The sequence below is a fragment of the Aspergillus fischeri genome, genomic scaffold (assembly GCF_000149645.3).
Source record: "Aspergillus fischeri NRRL 181 1099437636263 genomic scaffold, whole genome shotgun sequence".
In the NCBI taxonomy this organism is placed as follows: Eukaryota; Fungi; Ascomycota; class Eurotiomycetes; order Eurotiales; family Aspergillaceae; genus Aspergillus; species Aspergillus fischeri.
In genome coordinates this window covers 842,563-865,115 of record NW_001509763.1, presented here as the reverse complement: position 1 = coordinate 865,115, position 22,553 = coordinate 842,563, and the positions used below count along the sequence as shown (strand labels likewise).

At 51.7% G+C, this 22,553-nt stretch overlaps 8 protein-coding genes across 8 annotated transcripts, besides 1 other annotated feature; 3 read left to right on the top strand and 5 right to left on the bottom strand.

The window, feature by feature from the left end:
* Positions 1-604: 604 nt before the first annotated feature.
* Positions 605-1,512, bottom strand: NFIA_027380 (uncharacterized protein; the record flags this gene model as incomplete). The annotated part of the gene is made up of 3 exons (XM_001261560.1): positions 605-849; positions 954-1,265; positions 1,344-1,512. 3 exons carry the CDS (start codon positions 1,510-1,512, stop codon positions 605-607), a joined length of 726 nt encoding a protein of 241 aa, XP_001261561.1.
* Positions 1,513-3,470: 1,958 nt separating this feature from the next.
* Positions 3,471-4,762, bottom strand: NFIA_027370 (putative plasma membrane protein Pth11-like; the record flags this gene model as incomplete). Its single annotated transcript, XM_001261559.1, has 5 exons — positions 3,471-3,903; positions 3,968-4,347; positions 4,392-4,459; positions 4,506-4,542; positions 4,592-4,762. The coding sequence occupies 5 exons, from the start codon at positions 4,760-4,762 to the stop codon at positions 3,471-3,473; spliced, it is 1,089 nt and encodes a 362-aa protein (XP_001261560.1).
* Positions 4,763-5,700: 938 nt separating this feature from the next.
* Positions 5,701-7,235, top strand: NFIA_027360 (putative transmembrane transporter; the record flags this gene model as incomplete). Its single annotated transcript, XM_001261558.1, has 2 exons — positions 5,701-6,049; positions 6,097-7,235. 2 exons carry the CDS (start codon positions 5,701-5,703, stop codon positions 7,233-7,235), a joined length of 1,488 nt encoding a protein of 495 aa, XP_001261559.1.
* Positions 7,236-8,598: 1,363 nt separating this feature from the next.
* NFIA_027350 (glycoside hydrolase family 43 protein) lies at positions 8,599-10,337 on the bottom strand (the record flags this gene model as incomplete). Its single annotated transcript, XM_001261557.1, has 4 exons — positions 8,599-9,143; positions 9,192-9,362; positions 9,424-9,880; positions 9,939-10,337. The coding sequence occupies 4 exons, from the start codon at positions 10,335-10,337 to the stop codon at positions 8,599-8,601; spliced, it is 1,572 nt and encodes a 523-aa protein (XP_001261558.1).
* Positions 10,338-11,832: 1,495 nt separating this feature from the next.
* NFIA_027340 (acyl-CoA oxidase) lies at positions 11,833-14,058 on the top strand (the record flags this gene model as incomplete). The annotated part of the gene is made up of 4 exons (XM_001261556.1): positions 11,833-12,198; positions 12,254-12,627; positions 12,673-13,336; positions 13,384-14,058. 4 exons carry the CDS (start codon positions 11,833-11,835, stop codon positions 14,056-14,058), a joined length of 2,079 nt encoding a protein of 692 aa, XP_001261557.1.
* Positions 14,059-14,298: 240 nt separating this feature from the next.
* NFIA_027330 (class I SAM-dependent methyltransferase) lies at positions 14,299-15,129 on the top strand (the record flags this gene model as incomplete). Its single annotated transcript, XM_001261555.1, has 1 exon — positions 14,299-15,129. The coding sequence occupies one exon, from the start codon at positions 14,299-14,301 to the stop codon at positions 15,127-15,129; it is 831 nt and encodes a 276-aa protein (XP_001261556.1).
* A 2,035-nt stretch (positions 15,130-17,164) lies between these two features.
* Positions 17,165-17,200: a microsatellite.
* A 256-nt stretch (positions 17,201-17,456) lies between these two features.
* Positions 17,457-18,076, bottom strand: NFIA_027320 (uncharacterized protein; the record flags this gene model as incomplete). The annotated part of the gene is made up of 3 exons (XM_001261554.1): positions 17,457-17,703; positions 17,753-17,898; positions 18,038-18,076. 3 exons carry the CDS (start codon positions 18,074-18,076, stop codon positions 17,457-17,459), a joined length of 432 nt encoding a protein of 143 aa, XP_001261555.1.
* Positions 18,077-20,218: 2,142 nt separating this feature from the next.
* sit1 (putative siderochrome-iron transporter Sit1) lies at positions 20,219-22,399 on the bottom strand (the record flags this gene model as incomplete). Its single annotated transcript, XM_001261553.1, has 10 exons — positions 20,219-20,577; positions 20,624-20,683; positions 20,732-20,919; positions 20,966-21,059; positions 21,108-21,165; positions 21,213-21,629; positions 21,677-21,781; positions 21,835-21,975; positions 22,030-22,113; positions 22,172-22,399. 10 exons carry the CDS (start codon positions 22,397-22,399, stop codon positions 20,219-20,221), a joined length of 1,734 nt encoding a protein of 577 aa, XP_001261554.1.
* Between the last annotated feature and the right edge of the window lie 154 nt (positions 22,400-22,553).

Genomic DNA, 22,553 nt, shown 5'->3' with positions numbered 1-22,553 from the left:
AATGCATGAACGTCAGGCGTAGTGTATGGCTGCATATGCTGCACCTAATATCCGCATTCTCTGTACGACAAGATCTCTGAGTCCCCGATCACTCTCCGCTGCGGAGCTGTAGACTTCAACGACAGCAGACGTGAACGAAACTCGATCAGGGTCAGCCATGAACGACCCCTTGAAGCACTGCTTTGCCTCCCAAGCCGGTGTCTCCTGACAATCGATCTCGCTTCTGCGTATGATTGACCCTGATTCTGTTGTTGCTAAAATAGAACCCGCTGACTTCGAGAAACGTCTGGTTGAGACGCTCAAGAGCTGACGGATACATGTTGGGAACATCTCTGGCATTGACAGCTCTCGGCTCTGAACGACAGTGTATCGCATAGAACTGGATCGCCCTGAGAAAAGGCCTCGGTGATTATTATTCAGATAATGCCAACCTTCAAGTTTGTCGATCACATAGACTTCCCCTCGACTGGCGGCCAATATGATAGAGTTGCGTGATAATCCCGACCTTGGAGTTGTTCATGATCAAGCTGAAAGCCCCAAGCAGCAGCAACGCGATCATCAGGCATATATGAACCATGACGTTCTAGCTCCCACTCGACGCTGGTCAAGTCCGCTCCACGTGAGAACCTGAAATGAAATAGAAATAGTGGTTGAGATCGAAGTTGATGGCCTTCAAGCGAGGCATACGCCTTGCGGCGGCCCAATGAGATGAATATTCGATGAAACTGCTCTTGCTCGTAGATGGGTCGCTGTACGCATCTACTTCATAGCTGCGGATTTCTGCCTCCCAGTCGTCAATCCCAGCAATTATGGCTTCCTCTTCTACATCAGGGCGAACGATCCATTCCCCTATTACACATTCAGAAGGTTAGCGATTTGGGTGCATTTAGGTATCTGGCATACTGCATCTACATATCCATACAGCAAATGGATATTCGAGGAATAGTTCTTACCTGAAGGAAGCCAGGGCTGAAATTGATATAAATTCAAAGTCTCCAGGTTGGGCCAGTGTAAAGATGCGTTGGCTGGTAATGAATGATCTTTCGCATCCAGAGGCCACAGAAAATCCAGAGATATAGGAACTCGAAGCAGTTCCAGCTCACCAAGGGAAAGGCTCAGTTCGCGGATTCTGATGGATAGGGTGTCGACGCTCGAGAATAGAACATTCAAGGGCGGCATGGCATTCTTCCAATTCCTCTCGTCTACATTCTCGAAATGAAAACCCCTTAATGTAGGGGGGATATCTTTCAGACCTTCAGACACGGCTACAGCTCCATCAGCAGGGAATCCAGGAGGCTATGAGGAACGTAACATAGCGGCGTTGGTAGACAGAGAGGCCATACCTTGGCGCCGCTTTTTCAAGTATTTTAGGTTATCTGGTCTGATATACTCGTCCAGGTGTAAATATAGTTCTGTGAGTTCCTGACAGTGTCGAACAATCTGCATAGCGGCCCCAGCCCAGATCAGGTTAGGAAACGATATTTGATCGATACATGAAACGTCGCGTAGCATCGACGCCCCGTCCTCATCGAAGCGCGCGCGATACACAGGAACAGGCTGTGTGCCAAAGTCCACGGTATTCCAGTTATATCGTCCAGCTTCGTAATCCTCTTTGGTACATGGTTCCTGGCCTAGCTCATACCCTCGAAGAAACAGAATGACGGACAAGCGATGACTCTTGTCCCATGACTCTAGTGTGTTGAACAGATCGATGACTTGTGATTGAAAGGCGATATCATTTGCGTGTCGAACAGGGTTATTGGTGGTATACCCTTCCTCTTGACGAGTCGTCCAGTCTGGGAGTTCAAAAGGAAGAACGATATCGTACCGCAACTGACGAATCCGTCCTCACTGTACAGGTTCAATTTGGAGTAAATGAATTTCTCAAACGCTGCCTGCCAGCGACGACAGACAGTTGTATATGCAGTCAGGGAGGCGCTTGCACAAAAACATGAGACTTGAGTCTAGGACTTTAGTATATATAGCAGACAAAATCCTCTGTTTGACACAGCCATCATTCCCTCAGTCATCGACATACTGTGATACGACCCAATGGAGAAGCAACAAGAAAGTATTGAGCGATAGGGACAAGTCTCCTCCATTAGGCCACCCATGTAACTCCCCACCAATCGTACAAGCGCAGTGAACAGCAAGATAGGGATTAAACTGAGAATTCAGCTCCAATATCCCAGTCACTTGAAGCAGTATGTAGAACTGGACTTACCTCCTAGGTTTCGTACGATCCTCTTGAAAATCCTGGCCCACCGTGAAGGAACCGCCGAGGAGGAAGAGCGAGGGATCGATGTAGAGGTCTGTTTATCAGCATCCATTTATTATTCTGAGAATAAGTATTCTGTGTCACTGGGAAAAGAGAAAACAGATTGCACGAAATGTAGCTACAAACATCCTCTAGGGCCATGCTAGGTACTTAACCGATCGTTTCGAGGGCCCATAGGACTGTTATCAGTATCCACTATTCTAGTATTCCGTATGGAGACATGTCATTTATGTAATAGGAAATCTAGTAGTTCATACTTGAATTTATGTATCCAGAATCAGCACTTTCTAATATCCCTCACCACAAACATACAGCTATATATGTCCTTGAATGACCCCCTAAGAACTGAACTCTTCAATTACAAGAATATTCCCTATAACACTCTTGCTCCACTTACATTCCACTCTAAGATGCCACCCTTACCAGGCCCATCAGAGTCTACGGCCCTTGTGGAGCTACTGCGTGGCTGTCTATGCAGTTACCGCTAGCCACAAGATGAACGAATCCATCGGCTTGCAGAGACAGAGCATACGCTAACTTCTACTATCACATTTTTCCAAAAATCAAAGGGTTTGGTGCTAAGTAGAATGGTGCTGGTTGCTGTGGCATGCATCATACTTCTATAGGCTTGCAATGTGGTCAGAGACCTGCTCTCCATTTTCGCATAGTGTTATTAATCTTTGTATCTTTATTTGTGCAGAGAATAAAGTATTTGATTTCTTGATTGATGTTTTCAGTATATTAAGGGGCTTAACCTGCTCGTCGATGTGTATATTGAGTTGCTGTGCAGGATTTAAGCTTAGTATATATATCTATTATACACACCCTGTCATACGCAGATGACTCACTATATAAGTAGAAATATCAATACCACATTTGATAATAAGGAATATCCAAAGCAATTCAATGTATGTATTATTTTTAGAAAAATGAATTAAATTAGTTTTATATAGCTCATGATGGATGTCTGAGAGAAGAATAAGAATCGAAAAGAGACTCATACCTATGGCCTGCCACCACCTGATTGTTTCATTCTGTTTAATCAAAAGAAGATGACATGCGCTTTACTCTCGCCTTGGCCCTTTGGTACAAACGAGCCTACGACTAAGTAGACAAAGCATTAACCCGGGTTATATATGAATATGCCTAGTACTGTCTACCTAGTACCAGTAAACATCCAGATAAAGCAGCGTCAACGCCGATTAGCATACTGCCCCATCTCAATCTCACTATCCATCTCATCATACCGCACCACCACCCGGGTCGTCTTCCTGATAACACACTCCTCAGGGTTCATCCTCTCTTGCCCCGCCGCCGAGACAGTCACGTCCGCTCCGCCCTCATCCAGCACGCTCCAGCCCTCGACTTTTTTTGGGGTCGCGTCCACCGGCTGCGAGCGATTCCCATGCGAGGCAGGTCCCGCAGAGCTCTTGTGCAGTCTGCTGAAGAGCCGAGGAAAGAAAAAGGAGAGTGGACGGCGCAGGGCGGGGAGACAGGCGCAGATGATGCCGAGGTTGGATTCGATGACGGTCCACATGGACGAGCCGATGCTGTTCCAGGTTGTGTCGAGGTGGTTGGTGGCGACGTTGAGGGTTGTGATGCGCAGGACGGAGGTGATGCAGGTGCTGTCAATCAGTATATCAGTATACAGTATAAGTTTGGATGCATGTACATAAGGAGGCAACTTACAAAAGACCCACGGCGAATATGCCGCAGAGGGCGATCTTGGACTTGAGCGGGAGTTGCAGCTTCAGCACGACGGGAATGGGCAGCGCGATCAAAACCAGGTCGGTGAGGATGTTGAATGCTGCGTTGGCGTACCAGAAGGCCGTCATGTTGATGCAGGTGCCGCGGCCGGGGAGGGACTTGTTGAAGGCCCATTGCACCGGGGTGCACTGGAAGATGCTGGAGAAGACGGTGCCGATGGTGAAGGAGACGATGATGGCGATCCACACCCAGCAGGTCCTGAGGAACCAGCGATGGACAAACAGTCGGATGTACAGGAGGAGAATGCTGATCTTGGTCAAGCCGAGGTTGACCTTGTAGAGGATCTGGGCCACGAAGTAGAGCTGCCGATGTGAGCTGAAGCCAGGTATCCGCGTTGACGACATACCTTCAATGTTCTGAGGACCAGTTCCTTGGGCATCTCATGCTGGTGCTTGCCAAATGCCCATCCGCAGACTAGGTCGTCAGCTGTGCTGCATCAGTGGCAGAGTCCGTGACTTACCGATGATCATCTGGATTGATACCGCTTCTGCAAAAGCCTACCACGAGTCAATACGCAGACAAACACCTGCAATTGCTGATACTCACACAAGAGACCAGAATCGTCCAGTCATCTGCGCCAACGCGACCGGAAAGGAACCGGCGACCGAGCAGTCTTGCAATCACCACGAGAGGAGTGACAATGGCAAAGACCAGCGATGGATAGGACAGCCGCGCAGAGCTGTCTGGGTGATCCCCATAGTCGCTAAACAGAGGCATGGCCTGCGGACTGACACATATCGCGCATTTCGCGTCAGGGGCAGAGGGCAGGGAGATCTGCACATAAATGCAGAGAATCCAACAGAGAGACAGGGATCAATCAGACCATGTCACTGACAGTACTTTCGTGTCGGGGGAATTGAACTGAGCCCAGGAGACTTGACATGGGCAATTTCCATCAACAAGCTGGCTCTTGTGGCTAATACGACACTGCAGCAGCCAATTACCGCAGCAATTGTCGGTCATGTTCTCATTTTTCACCCATTCGGCAGGATGAGCATACTCGGCGACACGGGCAGAAGCAAAAAGTCCCATGTCTTAGCAGCGATTCATGCATGATTAAATTGAGGTTGCAGTTCCTTGAATTACCGGTTGGCACGACCTAATGATTTCAAGTCAACCCATGTCGGATTTAATAAACTAGCCTGCACTGTCCATCCGATGGTCCAATCCTTCTCTTGGCCCTTGAGTGGACAAGACCACTTGTTTCACTGTTTAATTTGTCGATATGTGCCACCCGTGCAACCGAGAGGAACACTAACCACTAACCGCTATCCCCGCCGGCCTAGACATTTAGTTATCTCACTAGTCATGCATCATCCATGCGATTGCGAGACTCGAGCAGGGAATCTAGTCCCTGCACGACTGATGTTGAGCCCGTGGTGCGCCCATGTGCAGGGATCACTGTGCCGTGAGGGGATAAATATCCGTGTCGACAAGACTCTCCATCTTGGTTTTCTGGCCATGTTACATTGATATTTATTTATCTCAAGTCCTCTAGCAGGGGTATCTCCTTTCTGTCAAATTCCTGTTAGTAACAGGTTCCGTGGCTGGCCACGCTATGCTGTGACGTTTAAAAAGTCTTTTTTTCTCCTCCCCAGCCATCTCAACGCATCCGTATCAATTCCTCGATCCTAGGAACAGATTGCTTGGTCGCGATGGAAAAACAGCCTAATCATGAGATTAGCCAAACAGGCAGTAGCCTGGAAACCGCGGCGCCCGAGATCGAGATCAACGAGAAGCGCGAGAAGGCGCTTCTGCGCAAGATCGACCTGCATCTCATGGTGCCGCTCTGGGTCATCTTCGTGTTCGGCTTCCTCGATCGAATCAACCTGGGCAATGTGGCGGTGCTGGGGATTCTCAAGGAGTTGAAGATGGACGGCAAGGATATGGCGCTTGCCATGCAGATCTTCTTCGTCCCGTATATCATCGCGGATATCCCGAGTAATATTGTGCTCAAGCGGTTTGCGCCGTCGACCTGGATCAGTGCTTTGACTTTTTGCTGGGGTAAGCACCTCTCTTCCCTTACTTGATACTCATGTCTGACAACTCAGGCGTAACATGCATGTGCCAAGGCCTGGTGAAGAATAAAGCCGGTCTCGTCGCCTGTCGCTTCTTCTTAGGCCTCTGCGAAGGAGGCTTCGTCCCCGGCTGCGCATACCTGATGTCCATGTACTACCGCCGCCACGACTTCCAGAAGCGGTTCTCGGTGCTGTGGGTAGCTGGCCTAGTCGCCGGCGCCTTTGGTGGCCTGTTAGCCTACGCTCTCTACCATATGCACGGGCTCGCCGGCTACTCGGGGTGGCGATGGATCTTCATCATCGAGGGCCTGCTATCGATTGTCTCGGCCGTGCCGGCCAAATTTCTCATCGCCGACTGGCCCGAACAAGCGCGCTTCCTCAACGCCGAGGAGAAGGCGCTGCTCAAGGAACGCAATTCCCGGGATCTAGGCGGCCAGGACGGGGCGCGGATGGACCGCCTGGACGGCGCGGCATGGCAGCGCATCATGTCCGACTGGAAGATCTACGTCGGCAGCCTGATCTACATCGGCATCACGGTGTCGGGGTATGCAACCGCGCTGTTCATCCCGTCGATCGTCAACTCGCTCGGCTACGACGGCATCGACAGCCAGGTCCACAGTATCCCCGTCTGGGCCGTCGCGGCCGTCGTCACCGTGATCGTCTCGCACTTGACAGACCGCATGCGGCACCGCTACGGCTTCATCATGTTCGGCGTCCTCTTCGCCAGCATCGGGTATATCATCCTCCTCTGTCAGGGTCCCCCCGCGGAGCTGGGCGGCCTGAACGTGCATGTTCGCTACATGGCTGTCTTTTTTGTCACCACGGGCTGCTATATCGTCCAGCCGGTGGCGATCGTCTGGATGGCGAATAACCTGGGCGGGCACTATAAGCGGGCTATTGGGCTGGCGATTCAGATTGGGTTTGGGAATATTGGAGGTATCATCGCGAGTAACGTCTTCAATCGGGATTCGGCGCCAAGGTACATCGTGGGATATAGTGTGTCGCTGGCGATGATGCTGCTCTGTGGGATAATGAGCACGGTGTTTGCCGTGGGGGTCGTGATGGAGAATAAGAAACGGGATGAAGGCAAGAGGGACTATCGGTTGAACTTGGATCCAAGTGTCTTGGATAATATGGGGGATGATGATCCGCGATTCCGTTTCTGTCTTTGATTAGCATTGGGCTATGGAGGATAGCAATCCAACTACTCAAGAGAAATACATTATATGGAACCCGGTTTCGAAGTTCATCTAAAGTCACCACTCACCCGTATCTCCGTAGAAGAGGATGCCACCTTTAATCGCCTGAGACTGAAAATCGGCTCTAGCAAGAGTCCTGGGCGTTGGATACCCCCCAGGTAGCTCCTCAGCTTGAATTCAAAATTGCATATGTCTTAGATAGCCCCAGGGGTACCAACTTAGTGACCGGACGACGAATAATGCAGCCCCATAGGATCCACGGCGGTATCCAAACTTGACACATTTACTCGTGAGTCATGGCTCATGACTCTTCAACTAGTTGTCACAGCTCTATCGTGATACTTTCCGAAAGCGGATTCGCAATGGCTGCCTCTACCATGGCGTTCGTGACCACCGCTTCGCCTTCCCGTTGATCGAGAAGTAACTCGATGATCCATTTCCCTAGAGCTTTGACTGTATTCTCCGCCGCTGCTATGAGTACCCCTTCCGTGGCGAATCGCATGTGGGAATTCACAGAGAAGTTGCATGATATCAAAGCCGGCTCGTGGATTCCTCGCGGCCGCTTCGATAATACGTTCAACGCACCAAGGACGTGATTCATCATGCTCATGAACTAGGAACTCGACAATTTCAAACCCATAATTCTTGTTCTCTGCTGCAGCTTCAACAACTCTGTCTATAAGGTGGATATAATGTCCATTTGATCAATCTTTAAAGTGAAGGTCTTCCACTCAGCCGATTTTAAGATTGCCTGTAGGTATTCCTGTTCTATTCCCTAGGACTATGATAGAACCGAACAGATATAGTCAAATACTAACAAAACGTGCTATTAAGGCGCCCAGCAACGTGAAATGACTCATGGAGAACGTATCGCGTATATGAATAGGGGAGAATTGTTGGCGCCGCCTTGTGAATAAATAATGATATTCCTCAGCACTATTTCTGATCCTCTTTGCACCCGAGGGACAGTTGATTTGTGAATTGGAATAGAAATATTATATCTAAGTGAAGTAATTCTATCACTAGTTGCCCTCTCTATCCTCTGGACTTTGTCTATTTACTCCTAATAACCTCCTGATATTCCTGGCAGGTGGTCTTTGATGTCTTTTAAAATCCAGTAGATTCATCATAAAGTCAAAGTCTATGTCCCTGTTAAAGATAGATAAGCTTATTCTGATCCCTTTTCTGAATCTTATTATTGGTCCAGAATCAGCGAGAGAAGTAGGCTTTCATGTTTTGCGCATAAGTCCAGCCTTGCTATCACCCACTGAGTTGTATGACTGTGAAATGCCATACAACTTAGCAGAGCAAAAGATCTATGATCTAATGTACAGAATCACCGAAACTCAGCGTAATGGAAATCAGCGGGAGCGAGACACTTTTGCAACTCGCCATAACTGTACAATCCCAGCATCATGCCTGTGAAAGGCGCCCCGACTGGAGGTGCTCTAGTCATGATGCTATTCGCAACCGCCCCAATCCACTGCGCCAAAGTTTCGACTCCCTCGCTGACCTCTTTGAAGCCGAACCTGTACCTGTCTCCGCATTCGATCAGGAAGATGATATCGGAGGTGGGGCCCACCTCCCGGTCAAGGACCTTGCCTTCTGCCGGTCGAAAGCGTACGATACGCTTTCCTTCGGTGGATAGTCGGACGCCGATCGAGCTGTTGGTGAAGTAGTTCCAGTAGACTACCGTGCCGGCTTCTACGTGGACGGACGAGGGTTGGAAAGATAGTCGTGTCTCCCAGGTGCAGTGACGAGATGATTGCTTCCTTAGGAAGAGAGTTGGGCATGCCGGTGAGGAGAGATTGTATGGGCCGCCGTGTAGACGCAGATGGTTAGGCCGCTCCGTAAGGGAATAGTCGATCTTCACCGGTGTGTCTGTCTCGTCAGCAGAGGTCAGCATGATAGGAATGCAGCAGCGCGTACTCTTTCTATACCAGCCCAGTTGTAGCTTGGGACTGGAAAAGTCATCCCTCCACGCCACCGGCGGCTCATACTCGTAAAGCCCCGGCCCAGACTTGAGAGTAACCTTCTGCCCGCCATTAATGGTCGGCCAATCATCCTTCCACTCCACAGGAACGAGGAATGTCTCCCGACCTACCCATCAGATATCATCAGCTACCCTCATCGGTAATCCCAGCATGGTGAATGCACCTACCAAAAACCGACTCCTCCCACTCTCCATCCTTCCACACCGGCCTCACCCCCAGAAACACTGCCCACCAGTTGCCCTCCGCGTCCTCGACCAGATCCGCATGCCCGGTATTCTGCACCTCGTCGTCCACCCCATTTCTCCAGAGGGGATTACACGGCCCAACCTCCCACGGCCCAAACGGGCTGACCTCGCTCCGACAAACCCACTCGCAGTGCCCGCTCTCGGTGCCACCCTCCGCCGTGAAGAGATAGTAGTACTTTCCCCGCTTGAAGATATGCGAGCCCTCCGCCACACCGGAGGCCGATTCGCGGATCAGTCTCGGCTCGGAGGTGGAGTTGCCCGTCTCGAGGTCAACTGTTGCGATATGGATGGCGAAATCTTTGAGGGTGGCGCCGGGGGTGCGGACGAGCTTGCGGTATGTTGATGATAGGTACACCGTTCCGTCGTCGTCCCAGAAGAGCTATTCCGTTAGTTTACTCTTGATTTGGATCCGGGCTGAGTTTCCGGGCTGGGCTTACATCCTGGTCGAACCCGACCTGATCAAAATACACGGGATCAGACCACGAGTCCGAGTCCCAGATATTCTCTGTCTTGACGTAGAATCCCCGCGGCCAGACACGGTCGTCCTCCTGCGGACGGTACCGCTCGAAACTGGCGGCGATGATGTAAAAGGTCCCCTTGTGGTAGCGCAGGGTTGTTGCCCAGATGCCGCCTCCTGGCTCGGGAGTGTGGATCTGCAGCTGGCTGGGTTTAGTCAAGGCATGACCGATCAATGACCAGCGGATTAGATCTGTGCTGTGGTAGATTGGGGCGCCGGGGAAGTACTCGAAGGACGAGGTGACGAGGAAGTGGTCATGATTGACGCGGATGATGGAGGGGTCCGGGTTGAACCCGGGGATGATGGGATTGTTGTACATTCTACACTACTACTGTTTTCTCTGATTGATCGTTCATCGAGCTGATGTTGATGGTAGATATCTAAGGTATGGTATTGCGGGGGATTGCTATATAGCGGAGGTTGATAACTTGATGCTCTTTGGTGATTGGTGGAGAAATCGAGAGCACAGTCAGCCCGTGAGGATCATCTGTCGGATCATGGCTAAATGCATTTACCCATATCCACGTCGATTTAGCCGCAGATGTAGATTGCAGAAAGGTTGTGTATTATGCTGGTACTCCCTGGTGACCTGATAGGCAAAGAGATTGGCTTCCTCAGACTTGAGGCTTCACTTCAACTCAGATCAGGCTGGTGTGTGCATGACCCTGGTAGCGCATTGAGCTACAATCTATGGACCCGAGAGCAAGCTTTCTGGGGAATTGGAAAAGTCCACAATAAGGGGGCCCCAGTATAATTCTCTGAACCTAATGGGCCGTGGTTGACTGAGCCTAGCTGGACCCTGGAGCATCCTCGATACATGAGCAGAGAACGAGGTGCTGTCAATAGTCGCAAGATAGGAGTGTCTCCCTCTATCTGATGGTATTAGCTGTATATCTCGAGAGATTCAAGACGAGTGAAAAGGGGAAGCCGTCGACTCTAGTGATTCTTGTTGTATGATGGTTTCGTGGCATGTGATTGTGGATTCCCGGATGGATCGCGATTGCACGAAAACGATCAGGTTCTCTAGACCAAATGGACAGCAGTTAACTGGAGACCATGTGAATCTGACTACTTACACGTGCTCCTAGAATATCTTCGACAGTTAAAATGAGGATGAGATAATCCGAATACCAGGAGAATGGATCATGGATTAGGGACTAGAATAAGATACACGCAGCACAATGCCAAGCCTCTTGTTGCCTGAAAGACCAGGCATAAGTTTCGTCGGAAGACACGCGTCCCGACGGAGTCAACTGGCAACACAACACAGAAGATCAAGGGATGATGATGAATCAAGAAATGACGCATCTTCAGCTCGTCTAATCTCATCTCATCATCTCATTGAGGACGTTAATCTGATGCCTGATCACGATAACTGATGAAATTCAGAGGCTCCTCGGTATTGCCGATGAGGCTAGGAATCCCTGCATACCGGCGCAGGGCTGATCTTGCCCATCCTGGTCATTCGATCTGTCTCGGCGCGTAGATTACTTTCAGTTCCGATGACTTTTCTCCCTGACCGAGACGATATAATTATTTCCCTTTCAAAAGTCACGGCATTCGATCGGAACACCCCGTACATTCTGGACCGATTGAAATCAGGCATTCAGGCCACCACGCTGCCTGAGCCGAGGTAGATTCCCATTCGGGAAACGCCGCCCACAGGCCGAGGTGATTCACTCTCCCCCATCCACTTCCCCGTGGAGAAAAGAAAGGCAGTTATAAGGGTCATTGTCCATTCTTTCATCCACTGCCTCATTTGCTTAATCTACTCCTTACCTCCCCCAGATTGTTCTGTACCTACCATATTCGCAATGCCTTCTCCTCCTCCCGAATGGGTCAAGGCGCTGACGCCTTCGAGCCCGCAGGGTACCGACCTGCTCAAGCAGGAGCGTGCCCAGTCCAATGTTGAAGTCGACAAGCTTGCAGAGTTCCTACATACTAAAGCCTTCCTGGAGAAGCAGCAGCGCTTTCTTGAGCTTCTCTCGTCCGAGAAGGTCTTCGACAAGTCCCAGATGCACTCCCAGGGTCGTCCTGAGCGGATCCAGCGGGCATTGGCCAAGGGTAAGCGACTGCAGCAGTTGAAGGAGAAATACAACTGGTCGACCGAGGATTACCACTTTGCCAGTGAGATGATTGGAGAGCCTACTCCTTATGGTCTCCATGCGAGCATGTTCTTGGTACGTTACCGTCTGCGCGATACGGCGGGCCTGAGCTAATGGTGTTGTGTTACAGGTGACTCTCCGCGAACAATGTACCCCGGAACAGAAGAAGCTCTTCCTCGAACCCGCCGAAAAGTATCAGATCATCGGTTGTTACGCACAAACAGAGTTGGGCCACGGATCGAACGTGCGTGGTCTGGAGACCACCGCTACATGGAACCCCGAGGACAAGACCTTCACCATCCACTCGCCTTCCCTTACAGCATCCAAGTGGTGGATCGGATCCCTCGGACGCACCGCCAACCATGCGGTGGTGATGGCGCAGTTGTTCATTGCTGGCAAGAACTACGGTCCTCACCCTTTCATCGTCCAAATTCGCGACCTCGAGACGCATCAGCCATTGGAGAATATCTACGTGGGTGACATTGGACCCAAGTTTGGTTACAAGTGAGCACTCCACCTCAGTAATTTGGTCTGTACTGACCTGTACAGCACCATGGACAATGGTTTCCTCCTCTTCAACAACTTCAAGATCCCTCACATCAACATGCTTGCCCGCTTCTCCCGCGTAGACAAGGAGACGAACAAGTACATGCGCCCCGCGTCGCCATCCCTAGTATTTGGAACCATGACCTGGGTGCGCTCCAACATCGTCCTGCAGGCCGGTTCCGTGCTGGCCCGCGGTGTCACCATCGCCACTCGCTACTGTGCGGTCCGCCGCCAGTTCCAGGACCGCGACGCCAAGGCGGGCGCGGGCGAGACCCAGGTGCTCAACTACAAGATGGTGCAGATTCGTCTGCTGCCGCTGTTGGCGGCCATGTATGCCCTGCACTTTACCGGCCGGGGTATGATGCGTCTGTACGAGGAGAACCAGAACAAGCGCGCCGCCGCCGAGGCCGAACAGGACAAGCGCGGGGCAGCTCCCGAGGCCCTCCGTGCCGGGTCGGATCTGCTGGCCGATCTGCACGCCACTTCTTGTGGTCTAAAGGCGCTCGCCAGTACCACCGCCGGAGAGGGGCTGGAGATCTGCCGTCGCGCCTGTGGTGGTCACGGATACAGCAGCTACAGCGGTATCGGACCATACTATTCCGACTATCTTCCTACCCTGACCTGGGAGGGTGACAACTACATGCTCACCCAGCAGGTTGCCCGCTACGTAAGTTTTCGTCCTACTTATCTGTCAACAAAGCTAATGCTAGGTAGCTCCTCAAATCCGCTCGTGCAGTGCTTGCCGGCAAGGGAACCGGCAACGACACCAGCCAGATCCTCCAGGCATACCTTGCGCGTCGCGACAAGGGTGCCTCGTTCGACATTCTCGAGGTGGACAGCGACATTGTGGCCGCGTTCGCCTGGCGCACAGCCCACCTCACCTTTGAGGCTCTCAAACACCGGGATCTCGAGAAGCGGTCATGGAACAGCCTGCTGGTCGACTTTTGGCGTCTGTCCACGGCTCACTCGCAGTACCTGGTGGTCAAGAACTTTTACGAGGCGGTGTCGTCGCCGGACCTGGCCGCCAAGCTCGGCCCGGAGACGACCAAGATCATGCACAACCTGTTCCGGCTGTACGCTCTACACACGCTAGAGCGAGAGGCGGCCGAGTTCTTCTCATCGGGCGCCGTGACTGTCCGGCAGATCACTCTGACCCGGACCAACGCGGTGATGAAGCTGCTGGACGAGATCCGACCTCACGCCGTCCGCCTGGTGGATGCCTGGAAGATCCCTGACTGGCAGCTGGACAGCAGTCTGGGCCGTTATGATGGTGACGTATACCCCGATCTGTTCAACCGGGCCAGCCAGAATCCTGTTAATGATCTGGTCTTTGACCCGTATCCGTGGAACGAGGCGGTGCTGAAGAACGCACCAAAGGCCAAGCTTTAATTTCATTCTGTATATATTAGCTGTATATGATAGATAGGGCCACATAGAATAGATGATATGACTCAATCGTCGGTCCTCTCTCAGTCACGAAGTATAAAGGACAGTACCTGACACGTCCGATGTCGGAGCGGAGGCATACATCCCCGCATATAAGGTCTCCAATCCCACACGTTACAACTATATCCATCCCATCTATACAACATTCCTATGTCTTCAATTGAAAAAGGAAAAGGAACCAAAATGGAGAAAAAAGAATCAGCCACCTACACCCACGGCCACCACCCCTCCGTCCTCCGCTCCCACACCTGGCGCACAGCCGCCAACTCCGCAGCCTACCTCCTCCCCCATCTGCGCCCAGATATGCACATCCTCGACATCGGCTGCGGGCCCGGCACCATAACCGTCGATCTCGCCCGGCTGATTCCACAGGGCCACATAACCGGTCTCGAGCTCTCCCCGTCCGTCCTCGAGCAAGCCCGCGCCCTCGCCGCCGACCAGTCCCTAACCAACATCACCTTCCTGTCCGCCGACGCCAACGCCCTCCCCTTCGAGGAGGGAACATTTGACCTGGTCCTCTGCCACCAGGTCCTCCAGCACGTGCGCGATCCAGTACATATCCTGGCCGAAATGCGCCGGGTCACGAAAGAAGGCGGGTTAGTTGCGGCCAGGGAATCGGATTATGCGGGGTTCGTCTGGTACCCAGCCACCCCCGGGCTAGATGTCTGGCGGGAAACATACCTGAAGGTATGTAGGGCGAACGGCGGGGAGCCGAATGCGGGGCGGATGGTGCATGCCTGGGCGAAGCAGGCTGGGTTTGCACGCGAGCAGATAAAGTGTAGTTCGAGTAATTGGTGTTATAGTTCTCCTGAAGAAGTGGAGTGGTGGAGTGGGCTCTGGGCGGAGAGGACGGTGGCGTCGGAGTTTGGGAGGACGGCGAGGGAGAATGCGGGTGTTGATGCAGCAGAATTGGAGGGGATCGCGAGGGCGTGGAGGGAGTGGGGGGTGCAGGAGGATGCGTGGTTTTCGGTGCTTTCGGGGGAGGTGCTTTGTGTTAAGGGGGGGAGGTGGTAGATATTCTTCGTTGCTGCTGCAAGAAATATATGACTACGGTATTAGGTCAGGTGGTTCAAGTTGCTTTTCTTCTAACAGAGGCACATAAGGCTGGACGTCTCAGATTGATAGATTTGATAGAATGAAGCGTCCGTGTCAGAACTGCTGCCTTCTCGAAGAGCCGAATCAGTTACCCTGATCAACTGCCATCTTACGTGCAGGATACAGGTGCTTACACCAGGCTGAATGCAACAAAGCAGTCGTTCTCCAATATACCCTGTAAATGGGCCAGGAAGGCCCGACTAGAGGATGGCCAGGTAGCCGCAGAGATCAAACGTGCGGTTATACAGCGGCGTAGCAGACAGGAACAGACGTGCCACCGGCGGGACGTCGTCACGGTCAACGCCCCCTGTTGTCATCGCAGTCTACTGGGTCTCCCATGTCTCAACGTAGCTTTGGGCGGGAACACGCAGGGCAAAGGAATGTAGAACAAGGGAGTAAGCCCCTAATGGACACGTACTAGTGACAGGAGGCTTTGAAGATCCGTACTGCCATCCGACGCCAGGCAGCGAATTGCATCCTATCATTCGCATGATCACTGGGAGGGCCCAGTATGCGTCCCTGTGTGCCAGGTGGACTAACCTGAACAAGCATACAAACGCCTTCTGCTGGAGGAGCTGGTATAGGGGCGGTTGGGTAGCTCGGCCATGGTCGGAAAGTTGTATCCATGAAACCAGTCGACATCAGCATGACCCGTGGGTTCATCTGCGAGGTCCGCCGCCTAAGCCCTGAATAGAAGATTGCAACGTAGCCGCACATGTCGAACGCCCTGTTATCAAGGGGGTCGCTGTTAGGAACCACACGTGGGAGCCTTCCAGCCTGGCAACGCCTGGTGAACTTGGGTCCGGATGGTTTTGGCCGCCTGGCCTGTCACTGACCACGCGGCCGAACCATCCGGCCAGATTGGAGTCGAATCGCCTGACTTGCTGACTCGGCCGGCGCCAAGGTTGCTGTCATCTGCATACAAACGGATAGAGATTGCTTTGATTTCGCTCTGTAGAACTGGAGAGCTGCCGCCAGGCCACATGTCCCGTGTTCCCGGGCAACAGGCATGCATCAGCACCGGGATATCTGATATGAGCTAACTCAGACGCACCAATGTTATGGTAATCGAGTCTGTATTTGCCACTTGCAGCTGTACCAGGGTCGCATTGCCTGTTCATCGTCCTCTGGTGCAGCATCATCGGCGCCATCCAGCTGCTGGGCTCTCGCGTTGTATGTCAGAGATTAGGGTAAGGATAAATGGACATTCCACGTTGCTGTTTGTTCCCAGACATGGTTGCCATAAACTCTGCGCCGTTGTACGCATCTAAAGCCCCTGATCCTGCGGAGCAACAGTTAAAAGCTAACAGATCACGCGCGAGCCAGGGGAGCACGCAACATTCCTAGGACAGTAGACATTGGTGTTAGCAAGAGAGCTAGACAACCGCCTAATAGGAAAGAAATACTCACGATTAGCCAGAACCACAGATTCTCTAGCCCGAAGCAGGATCAAGGAGGCCTCCCAGCGCGTTGGCGGTCTTGGAGTGCTCCTTCGCGGAGAACAAGAAGGCTGTTATGAAAGGTCTCCGTGGCAAGATGACTGATGCCCGCAGTTTGCGGCAATCCAAAGGCTGTAAATAGAGCCATTGCATTGCCTTCATGAATGCGGCGGCTTACCTAGTTTATAAGAGCCAGTCTCTCTAACCGAGCTGCTATGAAGGTGCGGTAATCATCGGCGTGGCAGGCACAGTTCAGCAGAGCAAGGAGTAGGGTGCGCAGCAGCATCGCTTGACCAACAGCAATGCTGTTGGTCGAAGCGAGCGAAGGGCGGCGACTGAGGCTGAATCGCTGGAGAATAGAGGACAGATTGTGATTGTACCTCTCAACAGGACGGGCCATCCCGAATGCCTGATGGAGGATGAGTGCAATTAGGTGACGTAGGAGGAGGAAGAACATACCTTGATCAACAAGAAGAACATGATAAAGCAAACCTCACAAAGCAGACGAACACGTCGAAGCAGAGGAAGTTGACGAAGCAGATGAAATTGACAAGGGCCACAACACCGCAAGGACGGTGGTGTATCCAACGCTAACACTTGGCACGAGGCTGGCGTGGGTGCAAGCTTTTGTATTGCTGACTCTAGTCCACAGACGGCGAGTGTGGATTCTGATATTTTCTTGTCAACCGCGGCTTTGTATGCAAGCCTGGTCACTCGGGTCTTGATCCTTGTTGGCTTTTCGGAATTTCCAGCAGAGATATGCCTCGAAGTCTTCCTTGGCCAGCGAGGCCACTCACGGAACATTCATTAACCAGGTCTTGTGGCTGAGGTGAGGAACATGAGCAAGTCATCTTCACACGAGCCACTCGGATCTGCTTCGGAGAACGTCTCAGTGGCCGGAGCGGTGGTCTTGCGAGGCGTACGCATAGTTCCCGATGCTGTCGACTGTTTTTCAACCGTGTCGTCTGCGATTTCTTCGACCTTGGGGGGAATATCTTTGAGCACGCGACCACTGCCCAGAGCCTGCAACAATCCGCCAGCCTGAAGGATCGTACTACACGAATAAGCCAGGAAGAAAGAGAATCGATGGGGTAGAAACTTACACGTCATCGTCGGAGTTCCAACCCTGAGTGCGACTAAGGTAATAGTCACACTTCGCCGACTTGCCATTCCATAGGCAGTTCGCACACGATCCTTGGAAGAACGCACGAGTAGTGCCTGACGAATCGTATTCGGGCCCCACGATACACTTTTTGAAAGTGCCGGATTTCGCACATTGATTGCAGGGATTTTCCACTTCGATACCGAATGACGGCGGACTGCTGAACAGAATTCACAATCGGCTTGGTCTTTGGCTCTATCTTAGCAGTGTCGACATGGTGTCTTACCAGCAAGGATTCACCTTGGTAGATAGGTGCGACCCACATCCTGTCCTCCAGGGCAAACCTTCTTATATCAGACGTGATGTCGACAAGACTCCGGTGTTCCTTTTCAGTGTGGACTTTCTGGTCTGATTGCTCTTTTTGCGCCGAAGTCGAAGGGCCAGTTCTTCTTTTTTCCGCGTGCTTGACTTTGTTGATAACCAGAGGTGCATGAAAATCATATTCCCTTGCCTCCTTCAGGGCAATATCATCAAGGCTGTCTTCTCCAGGAATATTCCCGTGGGAGAACAAATTGTTCACAGAAGCAGAACCTGATTTGTCAAGACCCTCCAAGAAGCTCTCATCCAGGCTGGATAGGAGACGATATCCGATATGGATACTATCTCAGAGTGAACCATCAAGCCATCGGTTTCAGCGGACAGTCTCTCGAGAAATTACAATCCAGGTCATGGTTTGTGGTCGTCGCCCTGAGTTGGGTTCCGATAAGACGACTCGTTCTTCTTCGTCTCGCCACTGTACGGGTAGTAGACAAGTCCCATTATGTTTTAGAGGACGGAAGTCGGTTTTGTTGCGCCTCGGCGACGATGGGAACTAGACGAGGTGAACAAGCGGCCAGTCTTCAGATTCCATGCCATTGTCGATGAGTTTGCTTTATGTAAAAATAATGATCGTGTCCAAGCGGTACCGCATGGCTGGCTCATCACTAGGGGATCTCTCCAATGCCCCTTCATATTTGTTGAACGTGTCGACTAGTATATTGTCAGTTGTATGCAGCCGTAGGAATATTATGGATACTCTTACGTAGGTTGCGTAGTGCCATGTCGATAACCTCATCTTTGCAGAGACCAGGGTCGGTATCAACATCAACCGAAGATCTCCCCGAATTGTCCTAGTGAGCACCTTGACTTGATAAGTAGCCGACTTATCTGGATTTTTGCCGACTTTGTGGCCGTAGGCCATTCATTTGCGGATTCTACAATCCATGTCTCACAGTTCCTTTGCACTTTCCAGCGATTGTTTTTTGACCGGCGAGACCTAAGATCTCAGGTTAGCTCCTACATTCTCACATTACGCCCCCTCGCGTGGCTGACTCACCAATATTACGGGTCATCATTCGCTGATCATGCGTATACTGAACATCTCAGACGTGATGGAAGCCTTCGAATGTCCTTGAGCGGACCGGTCCATTCGTCACTCCTGTCGGGGTGTATGATATAGACGCTGATCAGCCAGTCGTTCAATCGATCGCGCCTTGTACCAGAGCGCAGTGTTCAGTTCAGTTCACCTGTAGCTTTTGTGTCCTGCCTGGGGACACCACAAATTATCGGATATAGTCATTGATTGCGCGGTAGGTATGGATGATTGATGAAAGATGCGCATTCGTATCTTGTATCTGTCAGAAACCATACTCTTCGCATAAGTATATACTGAAAGTCCGAACTCACCTGCGGCCATTCTTCCGTAGAGTTAGATTCGACATCTCCAAGCCAAGGCGTTGTGCATGGGCTTTGATATGCTTCAGCTTCATCATTCTGTTCTTCAAGTAGGGAACGCAATAGATCTTCGAGGACAGCGGTCGAGCTGTCTGTCGACTCCTGCGCGTAGCCTGCATCTGGTCTTTTTGCCCAGTTATTCCGATAGTCAGGGGAGAGGCACGTGGAATCAATCCATCAGAGGCATATTAATCATAGGTTTTCTTGATGGTTACGCGCTCGGTCAGGAAGTTGTATGCAAATTTGGCGGACTTCAGGGGTGTGTCCTTATCAGATGTGAGAAATTCGAATTCGAATTTCTTTGACAGTCGCCCGAAATCGCACAACTTCATGCTTCGTGTGTAGGCTGTCTTAGAGAGCGGCTGCAAATTTGCATACGCGTTATACTCAGAAGATGGGTATGCTCTGATGGCGAATACGATCAAAAGAGAGGCATAAATATAACAGAAAGCATATATTGAGGAGAATATCTAAATGACAAGAAGAGATGGCGGATGGTTGGGAAGCTAGAAGTGGGCGTTGGGTATTTATCCCTGACGGAGACCAGTGAATACCCATCATCAAAGAATCTTTCAATTCATTGAGCAAGGATAATTGTCGTTTGCCTACCATCAAAATTATTCACAGACTCATTGAGTCATTGTCTAAGACTCCCTATGGAAATTGTCTATAATCATTCACTCAGCCGACCCCCTCAGTTATCATCACTCTCCTCTGCCTCCTTCAAGGTCTGTTCCTTCGTCAGACGAGGGTTGCGGATACAGAGCGAGAAGGCAATCAGGGGCACAGTCAGACAGATACCCGTGATACACAGCAATCTCTGCGCATGCTTGTAGGCCAAAACGACGGCGTCCCGGTCCGGCGTGCCGACGGGGTTTGCTTGGGCGAAGGCGAAGGGATTGCCATAGACTTCTGCGGCCAGTGTCGCGTTGCCAAGCCGATTCTCCAGCTCGCCGGGCAGGACCTGAGTCCAGATGGCGCCGGAGATGGTGTTTCCGAGGGCGCTGCCGACGTTGTACGTGGCGAGGTAGATGCCGGTGATGACGGCAAGGTCTGTGGTGGTTAGCATTGCGAAAGCTCCTGGGGACGCCAGACTTACACTTATGCTTGGAGGCGGCTTGAATGCTGGCTTGAGCTGGGTAAGGGAACAAACCACCGGCTGGACAAGTCAGTGGGCGGTTTCTTACATGAATGAGAGCTCACTTACCAAAACCAAGAAGGATCTGACCCCCGATGATTCCTGCATGATTGGTGCCGTCTGCGCCTCCCCGGAATCGGATGAGGATACCAAAGGCTGCCATGAAGAGCAAGGTACCCGCGACAATGAACGGCTTGAGGCGTCTCACATACACGACGATCGCTCCGAGAATAGTTCCTGTTATCACAGAGACGAAGCTACGCATGTCAGTCAGGCCCAATACTGGCTGAAAGGAGGACAGACCTGTAGAGCGAGGTAATGCGCGTGGCGCTCATTGTACTCTCATCGAAGCTCACAATGAGAACGGTGTAGAGGTAATCACCTTGCAGGGTCCAGGCTAGTCTATGTTAGCAACGGCCTGCGATGTGTTCCTTGGTATACATACCGGTATTGAGCATGACAGCAATTCCCAGCGCACCCCAAACCGCTCGATCTTTCAACAACTGGACCTAGTCAGCGGATTCCGTACACCAGGTAGGAGAGACTCTACCTTGAAAGGAACCATCGGGTGTGGACACCACCGCTCCCACATTATGAAGGCTGGAACGCAGAGCACTCCAATGACAAGAGGAGCAATGACTTTGGCGGTCTTCCACTGCGTCACGGCGCCTCCGGCAATCGTGAACGGAACGAGGATCAGAGCCAGGAGGGCAATCAGGAGCAGAATGCCAACCACATCCAAGTACCAGAACAGGTCGATGAAAAATCGACCAACTCCCTGGTCCAAGAGGGAGAACCTATAGGCCTGGGGGTTGGCTCGGCTAGCCTTGAAGTGGCCCACGAAGAGGACAGCGAGCAATGGAATGGTGCAGACGGGGTAGATGATGGCGAACATTCCGATACCCCATTTCCACGACGTGACTCCCAGGACGGCGGAGGTGACGTTACCGCTGATCCAGGTATTAATCTGCCATTGTGAGCATTTTCCCACTGAAACGGGGACGGATAGCGTACAATGAACGGCAATGCGGGAATATACGAGAAGAGCAGCCGAGACCGCGTGGATGTCACGTCGGCGACCAGAACCTCCACCAACAGGATAATTGAAGTATATCCGATCTTGAATTTCCCGGTCAGCGGCAGTTTCATCGCTGGTTATCAAGGCGAAATACCTGGTAAAGCACGGCACCGGCACAGAACTCGTACAAGCGGTTGGACGCTGCCTCGACGATCGTACCTACAGTATAAAAAACAATCGACAACAGGATGAGCTCCACTCTCCCAAAGACATCTGCAATTTTAGCCGCGGTGGGCTGTTCCAATTAGCGTGGGAAGACAGGAAGATCAAGGCAGAAGGGCTGGTATACCTGAGCAGCAGCAGCAATTACCGAACGTAGAACATTGACCGTCGCCAGCAGACTGTGTGACTGATATTCGGCAGTCGCCAGAGGCTAGGAACGTTAGATGACATGTATACAGGCTTCAAGACGCATCCGCAAGACAAAATACCTGATAAGTATACCGAATTGTTCCATCCAAACCATAGACATAGGCGATAAGGAAGACACCGAAGAAGAAGACAATGCGATGGGCCAGATTGAACTGCGATGAGATCACCTCGATCCGCCTCACACCGGGACTATCGATGCCTCCAAATCGTTCAACGGGGAGGTCAGTCTGGACACGCGATTCAACAGCATCAGGGGCATTTTTCTCAGGGGAGTCGTGCATCGCCATGTTCATTTGCAGATCGTCACCGGTATAGGGGCACGAAAAATCGAAAAAGAACTGGTCAGGCGGGTCAAGGCCTGCCTTTAAGAACCCTGGTGCCAGGAAGAGGGCCGCCTATTAGAGTTTGGCGAGCCCTGGTGCCAATGTCTTGGCGACTTTT